Raw genomic sequence first — 21,033 nt, 5'->3', positions numbered from 1 at the left:
AATTAAGTATTGTTTCATAATCATCTGTGATCCTATTTACTCAAGTGTCTAAAACCTTTTGATATTTTTGACAACGTTCCCCAAATCAAATTCTACATCAAGTCCTTTTAACGTGGAAATAACTCTGGGATTTCCTAGGGAACCCCTGGAACATCTCAAAAGATCTCTTTACTTTCCTTATAAAAAGAGAGATGATGAATTAACTAGATTTATTTGATATGTTAAATTATAAGAGAAGCATTATCAAATAAGAAATAACACTAAACCCTCCTTATGGATATCCTTGTATGGATATATGCTATTAATGTAAGTGTTCCAGAAATTCTATGAAATTCCTAAAAATCTGATATGAAATGTTATCAGTCATCATTTCCAGTTATCATCTTAAAACGTGTGGCACAGAAATAGCCAAATTTCCTTGTCAGCGGTGTTATAATTAACTCTCATCAGAGCTTTAAATTTAAGCATTCTTAAGTCTTTTATCATTTACAGAAGTTACTGTTTCACTCTGATGCTTTTGCACAAATGCTTCATCTTCAAGGAGATTCCTGGAAAGGAATCTGACAAGCCCAGGTTTCTGATAACTTTCAGATCGTACCACTAAAACTAGGTAAGAACGGACAGAACTCTAAGGAAAAACTAAATTCATAAAACTGCTAAAAAAAAGATCATGACCAAGAATCACTAGGACTGAATGAACTGAAGAGAATAATTATAATTTTTTATGAGTTTTGTTTGAAATATTGCTGGTTCTTTAATCTTCTGTTTTCCAGATTGAAGGAAACTTTTTCTCTTAAGCTAGCTATGACTTACAGCAATTTGGTAAAATATATACCTTTGTGAACAAAGGTGAAACAATCACTTTTTCCCTCCATCTGATCCCTCCAGAATTCGGAAACTCTCAGTGAGTATACTTTCACAGCAGTACAATTATTTGCATATGTTCACTTAAGAATCTGTTCTCCTTGTACCTGGACACAACTGGAAACAATGGTTACATTACCAAGGCTTTGAATGGGATGTCATAGTTGAGAGAGACATACATAGATTCAGATATGACCAGATAGTTTTAAAAAATTAAGGTTGACTTTATGGAACCAGGAAGGCCCCTAGGGAAAGTCTGGTGCCTTACATACAGGGTTCCCAGCAGCCTTACCAGGTAAGTGAAGAAAGTCACTTCCTGGCAGGCCCAGGAGCCTCAGAATATTTGAGAGCCTCAAAAAATGAGGAATTCACCCCAATCTATCTGTATTACAGATGAAGTCTGACATCCAAGTCCTTGGCTTGGCTTCGTAGCCTTGAGAAGCATCTACAAGTTCAATGTATGACTCCTCATGAAAAATTCAGCAAAGCTGAATTAAAAGAGTCTATATGGTCAATCATGGTCAATAGCTATTCATGCTGCACTTATGTAAATAACCAGGCCAAGTTTAAAGAGACTGGACTTATATTACAAACATTTGAGCCTTATTTTCCTGATCTCTGATAGAAATGGGGGTGACTGCAGAAAGACCTAATTATGTTTCAGTAATACGCCTTTCCAGATACCAGATTTAAGTGCTTTTAATTGTCCTTGAGGTTTTGTTTTTTACCTGTAAATTGAAATGGATCATAAATTCTTCTAGTTTCTTCCAGTATTTGGCTACAACTCTCCAAACTAACATGTCCAGTTTTTCTCCCACCCTTGTGACTTGGAATCATTGAGAACTAAAATTGCCTTTCCCCAAAACAACGAGAGCTAGAATGGAATAACTGGATATACACTTGAGAGAAATCATCACAATCTCATATACAATCTTCGTGTCTGTTGCTGTGTGGGCAATAAAGAGTTTGCCTGAACACCTGATGTCATCATCACAAAAATTCAAACTACAAAGCTGTTTTGACCCTAACATCTAGGAATCCTGCCCTCCAGATTCAGATTCGGTTTATAATTTGCTTCAACCATTAGCCTTTATTTTTCCTTTACTCCATAGAAATGCCTCTTATTAAATACCTGATTTCTTGCAAATATAGGCCCAACTTTGGGAATCCACTTGCAAGACCACCTCCTGAAATGAGATACAACTATTTAACTGATCTATTTTCATAGCTGGACCTTTCAAATTTGGGACAATGGCTACAGACTGGATATCAGACTACTGCCTGTATAATTATTAAGTTTTGCTATTACAATGTGCTATTTAGATGTGTACTGGGTTTTACACATGCCCTACAAAAGACTTATATCTGCTACCCAGGCAGTTAAGGTCCTCACCATTGACTCTGATGCCTCAGAGTGGACTACAAATACTGACACTTGTTTGGGGTGTTTGCCTTTTCATAATGCAAGGGCCTGACTTAAACTTTGATTGCTGTGGCAGCCACTTCAAAGATGGACTATCTGAAGGGGGAGAATGGGGGTAGGGGGGTGGGGGTATGGGACACAGCCACAAAACTAGATACAGAGCCAGGCCATCTCCTCACACTGAGATTCCTTTGTTTTAGAAATCTTGGTTAATTTTAATAACTAACCATTTGGGCCACTTGTTTTTTTTTTTCTCTTCCTGTGCTTTAAATTCCTTCTCTAATGTTTTAAATTCACCAGTAAAAAATGAGCCTTCAAAACCCTAGACCCCCACATCAACCCCAATAAAAGCAGAACCCCAGGCTCAGGCGTGCTTATGCTCTTTCTCTCTCTACAAGTGACCTCACCGCGTGGCCTCAGGTATGCTGAGTAATTTTCAAGTCCTGTACGTAATAAACCTTCATTTTCAAAGTCTCCTGATGGCTACTGTTGAAGGGTTCAGAACCACAAAGGCTGGTCCAGCCACAACACTGGTTATTGATAAGCTGAGAGTTAACACACAACCGAATATATAAGGCAACTAAAAAGGAACTGTTACCCTTTTTTCTTCCCTTCCTCCACCCGAAAAACTGAAAAATAAGATCTCTTGAACAGTAAAGAAATCTCTTTTATTCATTTGCCAGATAAGCATAATTTTTATGATTAATCAGGCAGTATTGCATACCTACTAAGTGCCAACACTGCAGGGAACATATGAGCTTTAAAATCTCAATTTCATTGTTAAAAATGATTTAATACAGTTAAAAGAGGTAAGACTAGCATAAAACAAACAATACACATATAATATCAAGTTCTAAACCATTAAGTGAAGAGTACAGTGCACTAAGAATTTACAGACTTAAAAGATGAGGAGAGTGCAAAGCTTTCATGAGGTCACAGTTTGTACTGGAATATAAAGCTGGGTAAGATTTACTGAAGCACGGAGAAAAGAGAGCACACCAGGCTAAGGGAGTCAAGGAGAAAGGCACAGAAGGAGAAACTGTGTCTTTCTGGAAGATGAAGTGAAGGTAGCTGGCATAACCAGAGTTCTATTCCTGCACATTATGAAGGAAATAAGTTTGTGCAAGTACATCGATGACATAATTATGGATCCTGAGAATCAAGTGAAGGATACAGGGGCTACTGTGAGTATTTGGTCAGAGGAATAACATGGTAAATGTGGTTATTAAAATGTGAGTTGCACCAGAATAAAAGGAGACCGTCTAGGCAACAGTTAAAATATTAAGTACTGGGTGATAATGTGTGTGTCATGGGATCAAAGAGGAACAAAAAGGAAATGAGACATGACTTCTTTGAATAAAGATGAAAAGTAAGAGAAAATCTCTAGAGATAGAACTTAATGATAGAAACAGCTTAGAGGGGGAAAACCCTCCTCTCACAATCTACCTCTAAACTCCTAGGAAGCAGAGGTGAAGAGATAATGAATGAGGTTTTATATATTCTGAATTTCAGGTTATTTGGGATGTAACTACTAAGAGCTTGGAAATAAATACTGGAAAGTACCACAGCTAAAGCACTAGAAAGAAAGTCATGAACAAAGCTGAAGATGGACACAAGGTAAGGTCTATTGTTCAAGAGATTAAAGATATAGGGAACAAACACCTATAATGGAGTTTATGATTACAGGTCAGGACTGAGAATCTGCTTGGCCAAATGATACACAAAGCTAGAAAAGTCAAAGGAGGACCAGGGTGGTGTAATACCACAAAGCCAAGAGTTTCAAGAAATAAATATAATCAATACACAAGACCACAAAGAGGTTATCTTACAGGAAATTTACAGGACACCAGTAAATTTCTTCATTTGAGCTAAACTAAGAATTAGTTTATCCTCAAAAGGCTTAAATATCACTTTTTATTAATTCTTAGTAAAAATACTGTTGTGTTGGGGCGCCTGGGTGGCTCAGTCGGTTAAGCGTCCGACTTCAGCTCAGGTCACGATCTCACGGTCCGTGAGTTCGAGCCCCGCGTCGGGCTCTGGGCTGATGGCTCAGAGCCTGGAGCCTGCTTCCGATTCTGTGTCTCCCTCTCTCTCTCTGCCCCTCCCCTGTTCATGCTCTGTCTCTCTCTGTCTCAAAAATAAATAAACATTAAAAAAAAAATTAAAAAAAAAAAAAACTGTTGTGAAGACAACCAGTGAAAGATTAACTTCTGCCTTTTATTTATTTTATTTTTAAAAAATGTTTATTTTATTTTGAGAGAGAGCAAGAGAGCATGTGAGCACACAGGGGAGGGGCAGAGAGAGAAGAGAGAGAATCCTAAGCAGGCTCCATGGTATCAGTGCAGAGCATGACGGGGGGGGGGGGGGGGGGGGGGGGGGGGGGGTGGTTAGAGATCAAACTCACGAATGGCGAGATCATGACCTGAGCCGAAATCAAGAGTTGGATACTTAACTGACTGAGCCACCCAGGTGCCCCAAATTCTGCTTTTTAATGTCTGCTCTTTCAGTAAGAAAGAGCAGATTCTTTTTAAAAGTTAAATGTATAAAGGTGTCTGGCTGGTTCAGTCAGATCATGTGACTCTTGATCTGAGGGTCATGAGTTCAAGCCCCATGTTGGGTGTAGAGATTACTTAAATAAATAAACTTAAAAAAAAAATAAGTTGTTAAGTTGAGTTAAGATGACAGAATAGTTGGGGCGCCTGGGTGGCTCGGTCAGTTGAGCATACGACTTTAGCTCAGGTCATGATCTCACGGTCTGTGAATTCAAGCCCCACGTCAGGCTCTGTGCTGACAGCTCAGAGCCTGGAGCCTGTTTCAGATTCTGTGTCTCCCTCTCTCTCTGCCCCTCCCCTGTTCACGTTCTGTCTCTCTCTGTCTCAAAAATAAATAAATGTTAAAAAAATAAAAAATAAAAAAAAAGATGACAGAATAATAGGAGGACCTTATGCTTGCCTCGTTCCTCGAACACAGCTAGATAAATATCAAATCATTCTGAATATGAAGGAAACAGATCTGAGGACTGAGAGAACAAACTGCACAACTAGAGGGAAAAAAGAGGTCACATCATGGAAGGTAGGAGGTGTGGAGACGTGATTTGGGGGAGAAAACAATCCCTAATGCTGCAGAGAGGAAGGAGCCCTGATCAGGGAGAGAGGAGAGAAATAGAGAGAGAGAGAGAGAGAGAGAGAGAGAGAGAGAGAGAGAGAGAGAGAGAGAGAGAGCACACTCTCTCTTGTGCAGGGCACTGCAAAGAAAAGATACTTGTCCCAAACCACTGACAGGGAAAACAAGAGGAACTGATAGTCGCAAGTTTTTACAAGCAGCAGAGTTCAAAGTCTGAAGTTTTAGAAGTCCCCACTATCACTGGATGGAGCCTGGAGGGTACAGAGGTGCTTCTGTGGAATGTAGGGCAGAGGCCCTCACTGTGGGAGCAGAGTGTGGCCTGAGGATCCCCTGGGTGGCACTGGGAGAGCCAGTTCCCCTTGCTGGAGTGCATTTTGAAGAGGAAGCACTGCCTCTCCAGGGACAAATGAGCCAGTGGGCAACACTGAGCTACCCCATTCGTTGGCACAGGAGCAGAGACGCCTGCTGTGGGCCACTAACCTGGACGCTGGCTTTTTGTTGCACGTGACCATAAACTCCAAGTCCCTGTGCAACTGCCCTTCTGAGACAAAACAGCACCAGACACAGTGTAGCAAGACCCTGCCCCAGAGGATCAGAGAAGGTCCTTGCTGGGTCCCTAAAATTTGGAGTTTTGAAATCCAGTTGGCACACCTGAGATAGAACACAGGAGCACAGGGCTGCCGGGTGAGCAGACGGTTTGGACACAGACAGAGTGAAGGCAGGGATCTGAGGGAACCTGTGACAAACGAGGAGAGACTGTTCGCTCTTCTGTGAGGGTTTCCTGAACAGCGGCAGGTGCAAACTCTCCCACCGGGGGAGGAGAGAGCCAGGTGACCCTATGTTTACCCCCGCCCATCAAATTCCAGTGAACAGCACAGAGCCCACAGTGTAGGCTTCAGCTGCTTGCACCAAGCTCTGTGCCCCCTGCGCTCCGCAGGTGTCTTTTCTTAATGTTTCATTTATCTATTTTGAGAGAGAAAGAGCGTGAGACAGAGCTCACACAATGGGGAGGGACACAGAGAGAATCTCAAACAGGCTCCCTGCTGCCAGCACAGCGTCAGATGCGGGGCTCAATCCCACAAACTGTGAGACCATGACCTAAGCCAAAATCAACTGACTGAGCAACTCAGGCGCCCTGCAGGTGCTTTTTTACTAAAGCAAGTGTGCCTGAGAGTCAGATCAGCAGTGGGACCCTCCCCCAGAAGACCAACACAAACCTCCCACACCCACCAAGTCTAATGACCATAGAGTCCTGCAAAGCTTCAGCTCTAGGGGAAACAGGATCTAGCCCCTTTTATAATACAGATCAAAACATATCTAGATAAAACTCACCATATAGTGGACAAGGTCCAAATACTCCCCCACTGCAGGCAAGGAGAAATTCTGCAGAAGACTGACCTCAGGGAAAGAGGAGCCAAAACACAACAGCAGAGTGCACACAGCATATACCAGAAATACTTCCTGAAGCATCAGACCCTGGACAGCATGTGATCTCTTTTTAATATAGCCATTACTCTCAGGAGCAGGAAACATAACAGGTTTTCCTAATATACAGAATACCTAGACAAAAAGCCAAGAGGAAGGAATTCATCCCAAAAGAACAAAAAAAGGTCATGGCCAGGGAGCTAATCAAAAATGATATAAGTAATATGCCAGAACCAGATTTTAAAACAACAATCATAAGGATACTAGCTGGGCTTAAGAAAAGCAAAGAAGAAACCAAAGAGATCCTTACCACAGAGTTAAAAAAAACTAAAAACTAGTTAGACTGAAATTTAAAAATGCTGTAACTGAGATGCAAAACTAACAGACTATAATGACCACAAGAATGGAAGAAGTATAGGAACACATGATATAGAAGATAAAATTGTAGAAAATACTGAAGCTGAAAAGAAGAGGGAGAGAAAAATATTGGATCACGAATATAAACTTAGGGTACACAGCAACTCCATAAAGCATAATAACATTCACATCATAGGACTCTCAGAAGAAGAGAGGGGAAAAGGAGCAGAGTTTCATTTAGGCAATTATAGCTGAAAGCTTCCCTCAACTGGGGAAGGAAATAGATACCCAAATCCAGGAGGCACAGAGAACACCCATTAAAATCAACAAAAGCAGGCCAACACCAAGATATATCCTAGTAAAATTTGCAAAACACAGAGATAAGGAAAGAATTCTGAAAGCAGCAAGGGAAAGGAAATCCCTAACGGACAAGGAAAGACAAAGTTAGCAGCAAATCTCTCCACATAAACTTGACAGGTTAGAAGGGAGTGGCATGATATATTCAATGTGCTGATTGGGAAACATGCAGCCAAGAATACTTTATCCATCAAGGCTGTCATTTAGAAGGAGACTTAAAGAACTTTCCAGCCAAGCAAACTAAAGGAGTTCATGACAACTAAACAAGCCCTACAAGAATTATTAAAGGGGACCCTTTGACTAGGAAAGACCAAAAGCAACAAAGACTAGAAAGTAACAGAGAAAAATCTCCAGAACCACTGACTTTATAGGTAATACAATGGCACTAAATTTGTATCTATCAATAATAACACTGAATATAAAGAGAATAAATGCTCCAATCAAAAGACACAGGGTATCAGAATGGATTAAAAAATAAAACAAATCAAAAAAAAAAAAAAAAAAACAAGACCTATCCACATGTTGCCTACAAAAGATTCATTTTAGATCTAAAGACACCTGCAGATTTAAAGTGAGGGAATGGAGAACCATTTACCATGCTAATAGACGTCAAAAAGAAAGCCACGGTAGCCATACTTATATCAGACCAACTACATTTTAAACTAAGGACTGTAACAGGAGATGAAGAAGGACACTGTGTCATGATTAAGGGGTCTAACCAATAAGAACATCTACCAATTCTAAGTATTTATGCCTCCAACTTGAGAGAACCCAAATACACAAATCAATAACAAACATAAAGAAACTCATGATAACAATACAATAATAGAAGGGGACTTTAATACCCCACTTACAACAACGAACAGATCATACAAACAGAAAATCAACAAGGAAACAATGGCTTTGAATGACACACTGGACTATATGGATTTAACATATATATTCAGAACATTTCATCCTAAAGCAACAAAATACACATTCTTCTTGAGTGTACATGGAAAATTCTCCAGAACAGACCACATACTGAGTAACAAATCAAGCTTCAACAAGTACAAAAAGATCGAGATCATACCATGCATATTTTCAGACCACAACACTAGGAAACTTGAAGTCAATCACAAGAAAAAACTTGGAAAGACCATAATACATAAATACATGGACGTTAAGTTAAAGAACATCCTACTAAAGAATGAAAGGGTTAACCAGGAAATTAAAGATAAAGATTTAAAAGTATGTAGAAGCAAATGAAAATGAAAACACAACACTCCAAAACCTTTGGAATGCAGCAAAAGTGGTATAAGAGGGAAGTATATAGCAATACAGGTCTACCTCAAGAAGTAAGTAAAAGTCTCAAATACACAACCTAACCTTAGAAAAGGAACAGCAAATAAAGACTAAAGCCAGCAGAAGGAAAATAATAAAGATTAGAGCAGAAATAACTGATATAAAAATAACAACAACAACAAAACACAGAACAGATGGATTAAACTATGAGCTGGTTCTTTGAAAGAATTAATAAAATTAATAATGCCCTAGACAGACTTATAAAAAAGAAAAGAGAAAGGACTCAGATAAATCACAAATGAAAGAGGAGAGATCAAAATCAACACCACGGAAATACAAACAATTGTAAGAGAATATTATGAAAAATTATATGCCAACCAATTGGGCAATCTGGAAGAAATAGATAATTTCCTAGAAACATATGAGCTACCAAAACTGAAACAGGAAGAAATAGAAAATTTGAACAGACCCATAATCAGCAAAGAAATTGAATCAGTAATCAAAAATCTCCCAACAAACAAAAGTGCAGGGCCAGATGGCTTCCCAGGGGAATTCTACCAAAAATTTAAGGAGTTCATACATATTCTTCCCAAACTGTTCCAAAAAAATAGAAATGGAAAGAAAACCTTCATTCCAAACTCATTCTACAAGCCCAGGATTACCTTGATTCCAAAACCAAAGACCCCACTAAAAAGGAGAATTACAGGCCAATATCCCTGATGAACATGGATGCAAAAATTCTCAACATACTAGCAAATTGAATTCAACAGTACATTAAAATAATTATTCACCATGGTCAAGTGGGATTTATTTATGGACCCACAACTATATGGTTAACTCATCACTGACAAAGCAGGAAAGAATATCCGATGGAAAAACAACCATCTCTTGAACAAGTGGTGTTGCGAAAACTGGACAGCAACAAGCAGAAGAAGGAACCTGGACCACTTTCTTACACTATATACAAAAATAAATTCAAAATGGAAGAAAGACCTAAATGTAAGACAGGAAACAATCAAAATCCTAGAAGAGAACACAGGCAGCGACCTCTTTGACCTCAGCTGAAGCAACTTCGTACCAGACACATCACTGGAGGCAAGGGAAACAAAAGTAAAAATGAACTATTTGGACTTCATGAAGATAAAAAGCCTCTGCACAGCAAAGAAAACCATCAGCAAAAGTGAAAGGCAACTGACAGAATGGGAGAATATATTTGCAAATGACATATCTGATAAAGGGTTGGTATCCAAAATCTATAAAGAGCTTATCAAACTCAACACCCAAAAACCAAATAATCCAGTTAAGAAACAGGCAGAAGAGGGGTGCGTGTGTGGCTCAGTCAGTTGTGTCCGACTCTTAAACTCACGGTCGTGAGTTCAAGCCTCACTTTGGGCTCTGTGCCAGGTGTGAAGCCTACAAAAAAAAAAAAAAAAAAAGGAATGGGCAGAAGCCACGAATAGACATTTTTCCAAAGACAACTGATGACTGACAGACACATGATAAGACGCTCAACATCAGTCATCATCAGACAAATACAAATCAAAACTACAAAGAGATACCTCCTCACACCAGTCAGAAATGCTAAAATTAACAATACAGTAAGCAACAGGTGATGGTGAGGATGCAGAGAAAGTAGAACCCTCTTACACTGCCGGTGGGAATGCAAACCGGTGCAGCCACTTTGGAAAACAGTATGGAGGTTCCTCAAAATGCTAAAATTAGAGCTACACTATGAATTAGCAATTGCACTAGTAGGTATTTACCCAAAGGATACAAAAATACTGATTTGAAGGGACACATGCACCCTGATATTTACAGCAGCACTATCAACAATAGCCAAATAACGGAAAGAGGCCAAATGTCCATCGACAGATGAATGGATAAAGAAGATGTGGTATATATACACAATGGAATATTACTTGATGATCAAAAAAATGAAATCTTACCATTTGCAACGACGTGGATGGAGTTAGAGGGTATTATGTTAAGTGAAACAAGTCCATCAGAGAAAGACAAATACCACATGATTACACTCATCTGTGCATTTAAGAAACAAAACAGATAAACATAGGGGAAAGGGGAAAAAAAAGAGGGAAGCTAACCATAAGAGACTCTTAATTATAGAGAACAAACTGAGATTGACAGAGGGTAGATGAGCAGGGATTGAGCTAGATGGGTGATGGGCAATAAGAAATGCACTTGAGATGAGCACTGGGTGTTATATGTAAGGATGAATCACTAAATTCTACTCCTGAAACCAATATTACACTATATGTTAACTAACTGGAATTTAAATAAAAACTTGAAACAAAAAATGAAATAACAGAAAAAGATATATGTATTAAAAATAATAAAGTTAAATGTATAATCTTGTTCATACTTCTAATAGTCTTTCCATTCTGAATAAAGCATTGCTGTTGTTATAAAACTTCTGGGCATATAAATTTTAATAAACTAGAATATAAAGTGCTTTCAGTTTTAATGCTGATTATTTCTAAAACTCTGGTAAGAAAAAAAAACATTACACAGAAGTAATGTATTTATGTAGGGGCTTTGAAGTTTGATACACATGGTTTGGAATACTGGCTCTGTCACTACTAAGTTTATGACCTTAGGGAAATTAGTAAACCTCTCAGAACTTGCTTTCCCACCTGTAAAATAGGGAAAATATTTCAAGGGCTAACTATGAGGATTAAATGAAATAATGCAAATAGAGATCCTAAGAATCATAACTATAATCATTAATTAGCTAACAATTATTAAAGCACCTATGGATGTGAACAGGTACTGTTTTAAGTACTTCACATGCACTTTCACATGTAATTCTCACAACACTAAGAGAAAAAGGGACTCTTATCATCCCCATTTCACAGAAGAGAAAAGTGAAGCAATAAAAGGTTAGTTAAGTAACTTGGGGAAATACTCAAGACTCAGAATGCTCAATAAATACATATTGTTCTTATTATCATTTGGAATAATGTTAAAATTATTTAACATGACAGAAGATATATTCCCCTATTGTAAGATATTATCTATAAAATATGAACCAAGAAATAAAAGCAAATGGCATTTTTTAAAGTAATTCAAATGGAACATTAAAACGCACAAAATGTTATCTTCAAAAGCTAATAAGAGATCTGGAAGATCAAAACACATTTATATACAACTACAAAGCCAAAGGGCACGTTTTTGTATATAAACTTTCTGAGTACCTGCACTTCCATAAAATAATTCACAAGACTGATTACAGGCTCCTCTTAATAGCATTTGTACAGCCATACAAAACGTCTCTTCCTTTAGCCAACAATAGAATAAGAATTCAACCCCTTACCCCAGGTAATTGCTTTTTTTTTTTTTTTTTTTTTTTTTTACCCTTTTTGTTTTCTGTGAACTGCCTCCAAGTTACAGAAAATTTCTAAGTAGAGTACAAGTCTTTTTTTTCCCTTATATGAGAGTAAGCTGCCACCATGAAATCCAGTCACCCTTAAATACTTCAGTGTTGTATTTCCTACAAACAAGAGAATCCTCCTACATAACCAGGTAACAACCATCAAAATCAAGAAATTAACCCTGGTACATTACTATAGCTAATCCTTAGACCCCATTTCAAGTTTTACCAATTTCCTAATAATATCCTTTATAGCATTGTGACTGATGAATTGCATTTAGCTGTTAATGTCTCTTTCACTCCAGTACAGTTCTTCAGTGTGTTCGTAATTTTCATGACCTTGATTGATAGTTTTAAAAACTGCAGGTCATGGGGTGCCTGGGTGGCTCGGTCAGTTGGGCATCCGACTTCGGCTCAGGTCATGATCTCACGGTCCTTGAGTTCGAGCCCCACATCGGGCTCTGTGCTAACAGCTCAGAGTCTGAAGCCTGCTTCAGATTCTGTGTGTCCCTCTCTCTCTGCTCCTCCCCTGCTCATGCTCTGTCTCTCCTGTCTCAAAAATAAATAAAAACATTAAAAAAAATTTATAAAAACTGCAGGTCAGTCAGTTATTTTGGAGAATGTCCCTCCTCTAGAGTTAGTCTGACGTTCTCAAGATTAAATTCAGGGTGTACATCTTTGGCAGGAATATAAAAGTGATGCCAGTCTCAGTGCATCCTATCAGCTGGCACACTGATATGTCTGTTTTGATCACTGCCAAGTTTTTCCACTGTAGTTTTTAATCTCTGTAATTTTTAACTATTCTTTCAGTAGATACTTTGAGACTGTAAACATACTCCCTGCTTCATCAAACTTTCCATTTATTCATTATTTTTTTCAATATAGACTTATGGGTTCCAATTTTATTTGTAATATTTTGCCATCATTATTTATTCAGATGTTCACATCATTTAGCTTTGGCCAGTGGAGTCCATTCAAGTTGGTTCTGTGTCATTCCGACATAATCCTATCACTCTTCGAAAAACTTTCTTGCATTATAAGAGGTTCCAGGCTCATCTTGTACGTTCCCTGACTCAGCTGTGAAATAAGCCATTTCTCTAAAGAGCACTGGTTAACTGAGAACGGTGTTCAGAAGCCAAGAACCGGGTGCCAGGTTTGCTATATCTATCAATCTACACTGAAAACTCTAAGTTCACACTGATACGTCCAATTCTAATCCAACAGCGTATGCTTCATTCTGTTCTCCATTTTGTAACTCCTCTCTCCAACACTGAGAAGCCAGGCTCCCATATGAAGTATACTTACTTATTTGATGAACTGGCCCACCCTCTGTATAACCAATCTCCTGTCACGGACATGCATACTTTACTACACTGATGCCCTCTACCCTACCCGGGCTCTGTCAGTCTACTCTGAGCAACTGTCACCGCTCTCCATGCTGGACATCCTCCATATGCTCTTCCAACTCACATACTCCATGCTGAGCCCCTCTTCTACACAGACAACCTCCTTACCACACCCATGCTCCAAAACCACACATTAGGCCATTATGCATGTGAACACCTTCCTCACTCTGGCCAGGCAACAAAACTTCCTCTATAGGTAAAAACAGTGGACCTCTTAATGCAGATGCTTTTGACTAAGTTGTTCAGGAAGGGAAGGGGAAAATAAATGCAGAGATAATAAAAGATAATAAAAGCAGAGATAATATTAAGAATAGCAAACTATCTCTTTCAAAAACTAAAAGCTTCTTACACCTATAATTTCATTTGCCCTAGAATGGAGTCACATAGTTTAGATTAAGAAAATGAATTTAAAAACCAGACAGACCCTTAAATCCTGGTTCTCCCACTTGGTAGATGAATGACTTAAACAAGTTACATAATCTCTTCAGTTCAAGAGTACCCATCTCGCATGACTGCTATGAAAATAACCCAAGTAAAGCAAATATATGGTAACTGACCTAAAGTCAGCATTCAAGAAATGTTATTATTACTATCTTCTCTTTCACATTATCATTTTTAACACATGTGAAAAGGATACTTATATACAGGTGTATAATTTTATAAGAATTAGTTCTTAGCTTTAATTTCTGAAAGGGTCAGTGTCCCTAAAAAGATTTAAAAACACCTATAATATCTACCTTATGATTACTAACCAAACCACAGCTTCCAGTCTGTCCTACATTTCTGACAAATTATTTTTTAAAATTTTGCCAGGATCATATCATTCTCCTGAATGAAAAGTTATCAGGGGCTGCTGACAGCCTAGAAAACAAAGAAGATTCTTCAATCTGGCAATTAAGGCTTAACACAGCATGACCCCAACCTACCTTTCCAGAATTACACCTCACCCCTCACCTACACAACATTTCTGTTTCAACCATTGTAATTTTATACACTTCTTCATCTACAAGCCCTGGACCATATCTTGGCTAGAATGTTCATCTACCCAATTCACTCCAAGCAAAATTTTGCAATGTTTTTCAAGGTCCAGCATAAAATCCACCTCCTCTTTTTAAAAGTTTCCTTGACTATAGCAGGCAGAAGCAAAGTCTTCCTCCCTTAAAGTCCTAAGCAGTCAGATAATGATGTAATTACTCTTTTATAGGTACATTTATTATCTTACCTGCTAGACTGAATTAAGATCTTTGTGGAGAAAGGACATATGCTTTCTATCTCCAAATAACTGCCATTTATTGAACATACATACCAGTTATTATTTAAAATTTATTCTTCACAATAGTTTTTGAGGTTGGTGTCATTATCTCTATTTTATAGATGAAGAAACCAAGGCTCAAGGATGTTGGAAATGTGCCCAAAATTACATAGCTAGTAAGAAGCAAAAAAACTTTTCCCTAGCATGTTTCACAAAACATGAGATATGTGGAATGAACCCCGGTGGGGGAAAGGATCTCAGGTCAAATAAATTTGGAGGATTAAGAAAGTTAAATCACGATTTTTATCAAATGGTTTCTCAAAGCCTTTTAACAAGCTGCTGATACGCTTTACAAATCTCCAACAGGGCATATTGTATTTTCCAAATGTATTTAGGGATAAAATCCTTTCCTCAAGGACCATCAGCCTTATAGGACTAATGCTCCATAAAACTCATTTCAGGAAATGTGGCAATGTGTTCTGTTGTCTTTGCACAAGCTTTTGCACACACTGGACACTCAGTACACACTTCTTGAAGATAAAAAAATGCCCCTCATACTAATGTAACATATTAATGTAATTCCACATACTGAAGTAAAGAATAAGGTAATTTCACTCCTCTTCTAGCAAGAGGTCTCAAGTATAATAATTATTTCACTAAAAAGTATTCAAATTAAAAAACTAATTTTCATTAGACAGACTAAAAACAAGATTAAGAGAAATCTCTACCTGTGCTTTTATGATATGCATGAATCTTGACATCAGCTCAGGACATTCAAGGAGGAAGTGAAAGTGGTCAAATATAATTTTGGGATTTCTAAAAGAAAAATATATTTTGTTTAAATGGACAAGAAGGATGAATAAGTGAAATGCAAATTCAGATATACAGATACTGAAACAAAAGAAAAATATTAATCTACACCTACTATATTTTTACTTGTCATTGAGCATTTTTTGAATTGTAACAGAAAAAAAACATTATTTCTGTTGAGATAAACACTGTAAGCAAAGAAAGAAAAGCCTACAAGAGCAATCTATGAATCCAAGAAAGCCTTACCTATTAACAAAGCATTTTAAAACTTCATCATGTTTGCAGACAAATTCAATGAAACGGGGTGAAGTCATTCTGTGGGGGATAAAAAAATCAGAACGTATGGACTGAAATTGGTGATAAAGCAAATCTGGTAACTATGTATACAATTGGACTGGCTCCTAGCAGAAGAAAAAAAAAAGATCTGTGTTTGGAAAACTAGGCATGCCTAGTCAATTTATAAGATGAAAAAATATATAGAACTTTTCATTAACAGAGGATATGAACAGTGACTTTTTAAAAACCTTGAAATTTAAACATCTCTGCTCTATACACTTTGAATACAAAATTAAGTAATCCTGCACAAAGTGACATTCACCATTCTACATGTTAATCATTTATATAATGCATAAAACTCAAATATTTTAAACCAATTCTAGATTAGTATGATGAGTGTCCTAAAACAGATCAAAACAGAACCTAAAATCAACAAATTATTGTTTGTTACTGGAATTACCAAAAAAATCATAGCTTTTCTTCATCTATCAGAAAAGGAAATAATAAGCAGAAACCTTCTTACCCTGGGGGCATCTGACAAGAACAGCACATGTAAAAGGCTTGAATGACAGCACTTAGCCGGTTAGCTGTCATAGAAATAACATCCTGACAGTCTGCACTGGCTTCCTGTTTCCCTCCAAGAGCATCTGGTTTAGATTCCCCTGTGCCAGTGGATAAATTTTCATAGCTCCCAGGTCCTGGAGGTTCAAATGGAGGAATGGAAGTACCATCTTGATCTTGGCCTTTTTGTTTCAGCAAAATAGAAGTGATATCCGTTGAATCCTTCTTGTTTTTCATCAATTCTGTAGCTATTAAAACTAGCCATTCATCTAATGAGTGCCAAAGCAATTCAAGAGGCTAGGAGAAAAACAGAAGGGTTTTTTTAACATCATTCTTAAATTCCAGGATAAAAAAACTCACTCAAGCAAATATTATAAAAGAGAAAATTTACTCTAGCTACTGCTACTTTCCCAAGTTAATGTGACAGCAGTGCCTGAAGGTAAATAACAAAACATATGAATGCCACATAAATAACAATTTCTTCATTTATAGCAAAAATTTAATTTGTATTTATTTATTCCTTGGAATAAAAAGGTAAAACCTAAAATCTAACAAAAAATTCATAAGCAATCTTTCCTCTTTTAAAAATTTTCAAATATTTAGTTCTAAAAGCATATATTACTTTTAAATATACAATCCCCCAACCTTTACTATATTCATGTGTTAACAATTTTCAACTGTCTTTTTTCAATTAAAAAAAAATAAGAAGTCCTAAAAAGTCTAATGAACAGTTTGGTTCTGGGGTGCCTGCCTGGGTTAGCTGGTGGAGCATGTGACTCTTGATCTCAGGGTTGTGAGTTCGAGCTCCACAGAGAGTGTAGAGATCACTAAAAGAAATAAATAAACTTAAAAAATAAAAGCTTTATTGTGCTCTTTTCATGTAATTCATAGAATTTTGAAAATTTATTGTGAGAAATTTAAAAATTTTACATAATATTTATATATATGCACATATATGCATATGCTTTCATACACATATACACAAATTCCATCTAATGACTAGTAACTATCAAAACTGACTAGCAAATCCTTAATTCCAGTAAAGATTAACAGCTTGAAAAAGAAAAAGGGAGGGAGTAAACTGTTTCTTTTTTTTACACTATTTAAAATATTCCTTTTAAAAATAATGAAATGTCTTTTGTAAACTAACAGCACATGAAATTTTCTTTTTAAAATATTATGTAATCACAAATGCTACAACAGGACTAAGTACTAAAGGAGATGAAATATTTACATCATCCCTAATAACTAGTAATTTTTAACAAGCAGAAGTATAAATGCCCAAGTACTATCAAAAGAAGGCTACCAGGGATCTAATATACAACATCATGTCTAGTTTTCAATACTGTATTGTAAATTGAAAGCTACCATGGGGGCACCTGGGTGGCTCAGTCGCTTAAGCGTCTGACTTCGGCTCAGGTTACGATCTCATGGTTCATGAGTTTGAGCCCCATGTTGGGCTACATGCTGACAGCTCAGAGCCTGGAGCCTGCTTCGGATTCTATGTCTCCCTCTCTCTCTGCCCCTCCTCTGCTCATGCTCTATCTCTCTCAAAAATAAATAAACATTAAAAAAAAATTTTTTTTAAGTTACTATGAAAGTAAAACTTTAATGTTGTCACCATGACAAGAAAATGGTAATAATGTGAGTGAAGGATGTGTTAACTGACCTTATTGTGGTAATGTATATGTGTATCAAATTATCAAATTATACACCTTGAGCTTACACAATGTTATACGTCAATTATATCGCAATAAAACTGGTGGGAAAAAAGGTCTGCAAGAACATTTTTAACCCCAAATAAAAATTAACAGTCAGGGTCAAGGAGAAAGATAGCACTTAAGTGCTCCTTCATTCCTACACTATTGTTTTGTTTTGTTTTTGCTTCCAACTGTATTAGTCTCTTTTTATTCTTTTAGTAATCTTTCCCAGAGTTCACTACTTCTGTTTGTAGGTCATGAAATGTGTAAAGAATCTACTTCCAAATGTTGGCACAGCTATGAGCATGGTCTTTCCGTTTACTTGAACTCAGAATTAAGACTTTGGGTTCTTGTTTTTAATACTGCAGTCCCAGAAGTAGTTCTCACTGTAGACTTATCTGCAGGAAGTCTTATGCTTTCTAGCAGTAGTCTACAACCAGGCTCTAGCTTCCGCAGGACACTACACAGGGTGGATTTAAATATGTACTAAACGAAGAGGCCATTCTCTCAAATGAGTTTAAATGCGTATTTTTTTTTCTTAAAAACAATGCCTCTACTCCAAATAAATCAAGGTCAAAATCAATGAAGAGCTCAAGATGACATCAGTCCCATTTGTCTAAGTCCTGGTGTTGTGTGGATGAGGAGCCACCACTCATGACAACAGGGGATACATCCAGAGTAACAGCCAAATTCGTTAACATGTTTCCATTTCTAAACCATCATTAAAGGACGTATGTGGGGTCACACCACTCTCACGGTAGTCCAGCAGGGCAACCATGCCATCTAGATTCATGTTTTCATCAATAAAGAAGTGGCCATTTTTGAAATTAGCAAGGATGTGCCTGATTCGTTCTGCAGGCCCTGTTATAAAAGGTTTTACTCTTTCTGGCCTCTGTTCTTCGAGCTTGCCTTGGATTGATTTCATTTGATGTACTTCTTGTAGGCTTCTTTTGTGAAGCTGGTTTCCTGCAAGTGATGGTTCATGACAACATCAACACCAGTGATTACTGTGCTTTTGGTACCTTCACACACGACCTTCAGCGGAGGCATTTCCACCAATGAACGATCCACCAATGTTACCCTCAGTCCTACCAACCATGTTCCCCTCCACCTCCAGGCACAACCCACCCATGATCTCCAGATCTTATAGATGTCAGAGAACATCTCATCATGACTGATGAGGTCCTGGTAGATAATCATGATGGCATCTGGAGAGAGACGATGGCAGCACTATCTTAGCAGGAGCAGGGAGCCCTAAACGTGGTGCAGAAGAAGTCACACTGGGGGTATGATGAAGAAGTTGGGGGGCAGGGGGAGTTTGAAAAGCTATTTACCATTTTAAATATTACTGTTGAGAATGATAAACTGTCTTTCTGCAAATGAATATAAGAGTTAATCTTTTTGTTTCTTATGGGATCACAGAATGCTACAAACTAGACGATGCGCTTCAGAAAGACCCACAATATTTCAACCAAAAGAAATGTTACTTTTAAATATTAGAGTCTTACTTTACGGAAAGAGATTACACAACTATAACTGGAAGTTTAAGAAATGTTTAAATAACATGTTCTTCCAGGAAATTCTTTATCATTATTTTCTAACAAGTTCTTCTGCTATGTGTTCAGCTTTTCTTCAGGTTTGCAGAACATTGTCTTTTTGAGAATATTTATTTGACTTACTAGATTTGCAAATAATTAAATCAATCTTAAGTCTTCACTTAAACATTAAACCAAAAAGCAGAAAACAAAACAAAATAAAGCAAAAAAAGCTCCCCCTATCATCAACAAAAACCTAGTCCCTTCTTTCAACAAATATTTAGTTAGTACATACTACATAAACAGGTAGGCAAAGTGAGAAACTGATTATACTCTCTGAGGTTGAAATAAGCACCCCTCTCCCCAACAAAGAGGGCTCTTCCATGGTTAGGCGTAGCAGCTGCAAGATTCAGGATCCCTGAGCTGCTTCAAAGGAAGGGTAAGAGGCACCAGCTGCCATAAACACTGACATGATACCTGCACAGAAAAGGTCTTAATTCTCGTGAGCAAAACATCAAACCCGCTGTAAAGAATGAAAAAGAACATTTTACGTCAGTAAAACTTTTAGCTTTACATCACAAAATGAACTTCCAAAATAGAAAGAACAGGTGGTAATGTAAAACTTCTTGAAACAAAAGGCAAAAGGAATTATTGGCCTCTAAATGAGGACTGCAACCTAGAAAAACAGCACACTGGATAGAGATGAAGCCTAAGGCAAGAAATGATACCTGCTGCTCACACAGATGAGAGCACTGAGCCTGAATCAGCAACAACCAGCAACAATCCCATTTTTTTCTTTCTCTTTCTTTCTTTCTTTCCTTTTTTTTTTTTTAATGTAGGTTCCACACCCAGCATGGAGCCCAAAGAGGGGTTCAAACTCACAACCCTGAGCTCAAGACCTGAGTTGAGATCATGAGTTGGACGTTTAACCGATTGAGCCGCTCAGGCACCCAACAATCCTATTTTTAAATACTGACAATGTGTAAAAATTAAAGGCAAGTTTTGAATAATCCAGAAATAATTTTTAAAGCCCATATCTGTGTAAAAATGATAGTCTAGAAAGACTTTCAATAAAGGAACACAGCAAAAATTAAAACAGAATGAGGAGAAAAAAGAAGTAGTATGTCATCTTAGGCCTTTCTTTTCTCTTTTTCGTATCTTTTCTTTCTTCATTCACATATGTATTAAAACTAAATCCCAACCTCAAGGTATTTTTACCTACAGAGTTTTCCTTTGAAGATCTGTTCACAAAGTTCATGCCTCAACAACAAA

General features: G+C 37.5%; 1 protein-coding gene and 1 pseudogene across 6 annotated transcripts in view; both read right to left on the bottom strand.

The window, feature by feature from the left end:
* Positions 1 to 21,033, bottom strand: part of HACE1 (HECT domain and ankyrin repeat containing E3 ubiquitin protein ligase 1) — a 120,777-nt gene that overhangs the window by 41,052 nt on the left and 58,692 nt on the right. For 5 of the 6 annotated variants that reach the window (XR_002078225.2, XM_019442974.2, XM_019442977.2 and 2 more), the window contains 3 exons: positions 16,489 to 16,823; positions 15,936 to 16,004; positions 15,608 to 15,695 (listed from right to left, as the gene is read on the bottom strand). Coding sequence is in view for 5 of the 6 variants with exons in the window: in XM_019442974.2 (XP_019298519.1) it covers positions 15,608 to 15,695; positions 15,936 to 16,004; positions 16,489 to 16,823 (492 nt within the window). In the remaining variant the exon portion in view is untranslated. The remainder of the gene's footprint in view (positions 1 to 15,607; positions 15,696 to 15,935; positions 16,005 to 16,488; positions 16,824 to 21,033) is intronic. The other variant, XM_019442975.2, reaches the window with a different exon arrangement.
* LOC109263471 (translationally-controlled tumor protein-like) lies at positions 18,906 to 19,441 on the bottom strand (annotated as a pseudogene).

The sequence above is a fragment of the Panthera pardus genome, unplaced genomic scaffold (assembly GCF_024362965.1).
Source record: "Panthera pardus isolate Hobbes unplaced genomic scaffold, ASM2436296v1 HiC_scaffold_17, whole genome shotgun sequence".
Classification (NCBI taxonomy): domain Eukaryota; kingdom Metazoa; phylum Chordata; class Mammalia; order Carnivora; family Felidae; genus Panthera; species Panthera pardus.
The sequence above is the reverse complement of the archived record's forward strand: the minus strand, read 5'-3'. Positions and strand labels throughout refer to the sequence as shown.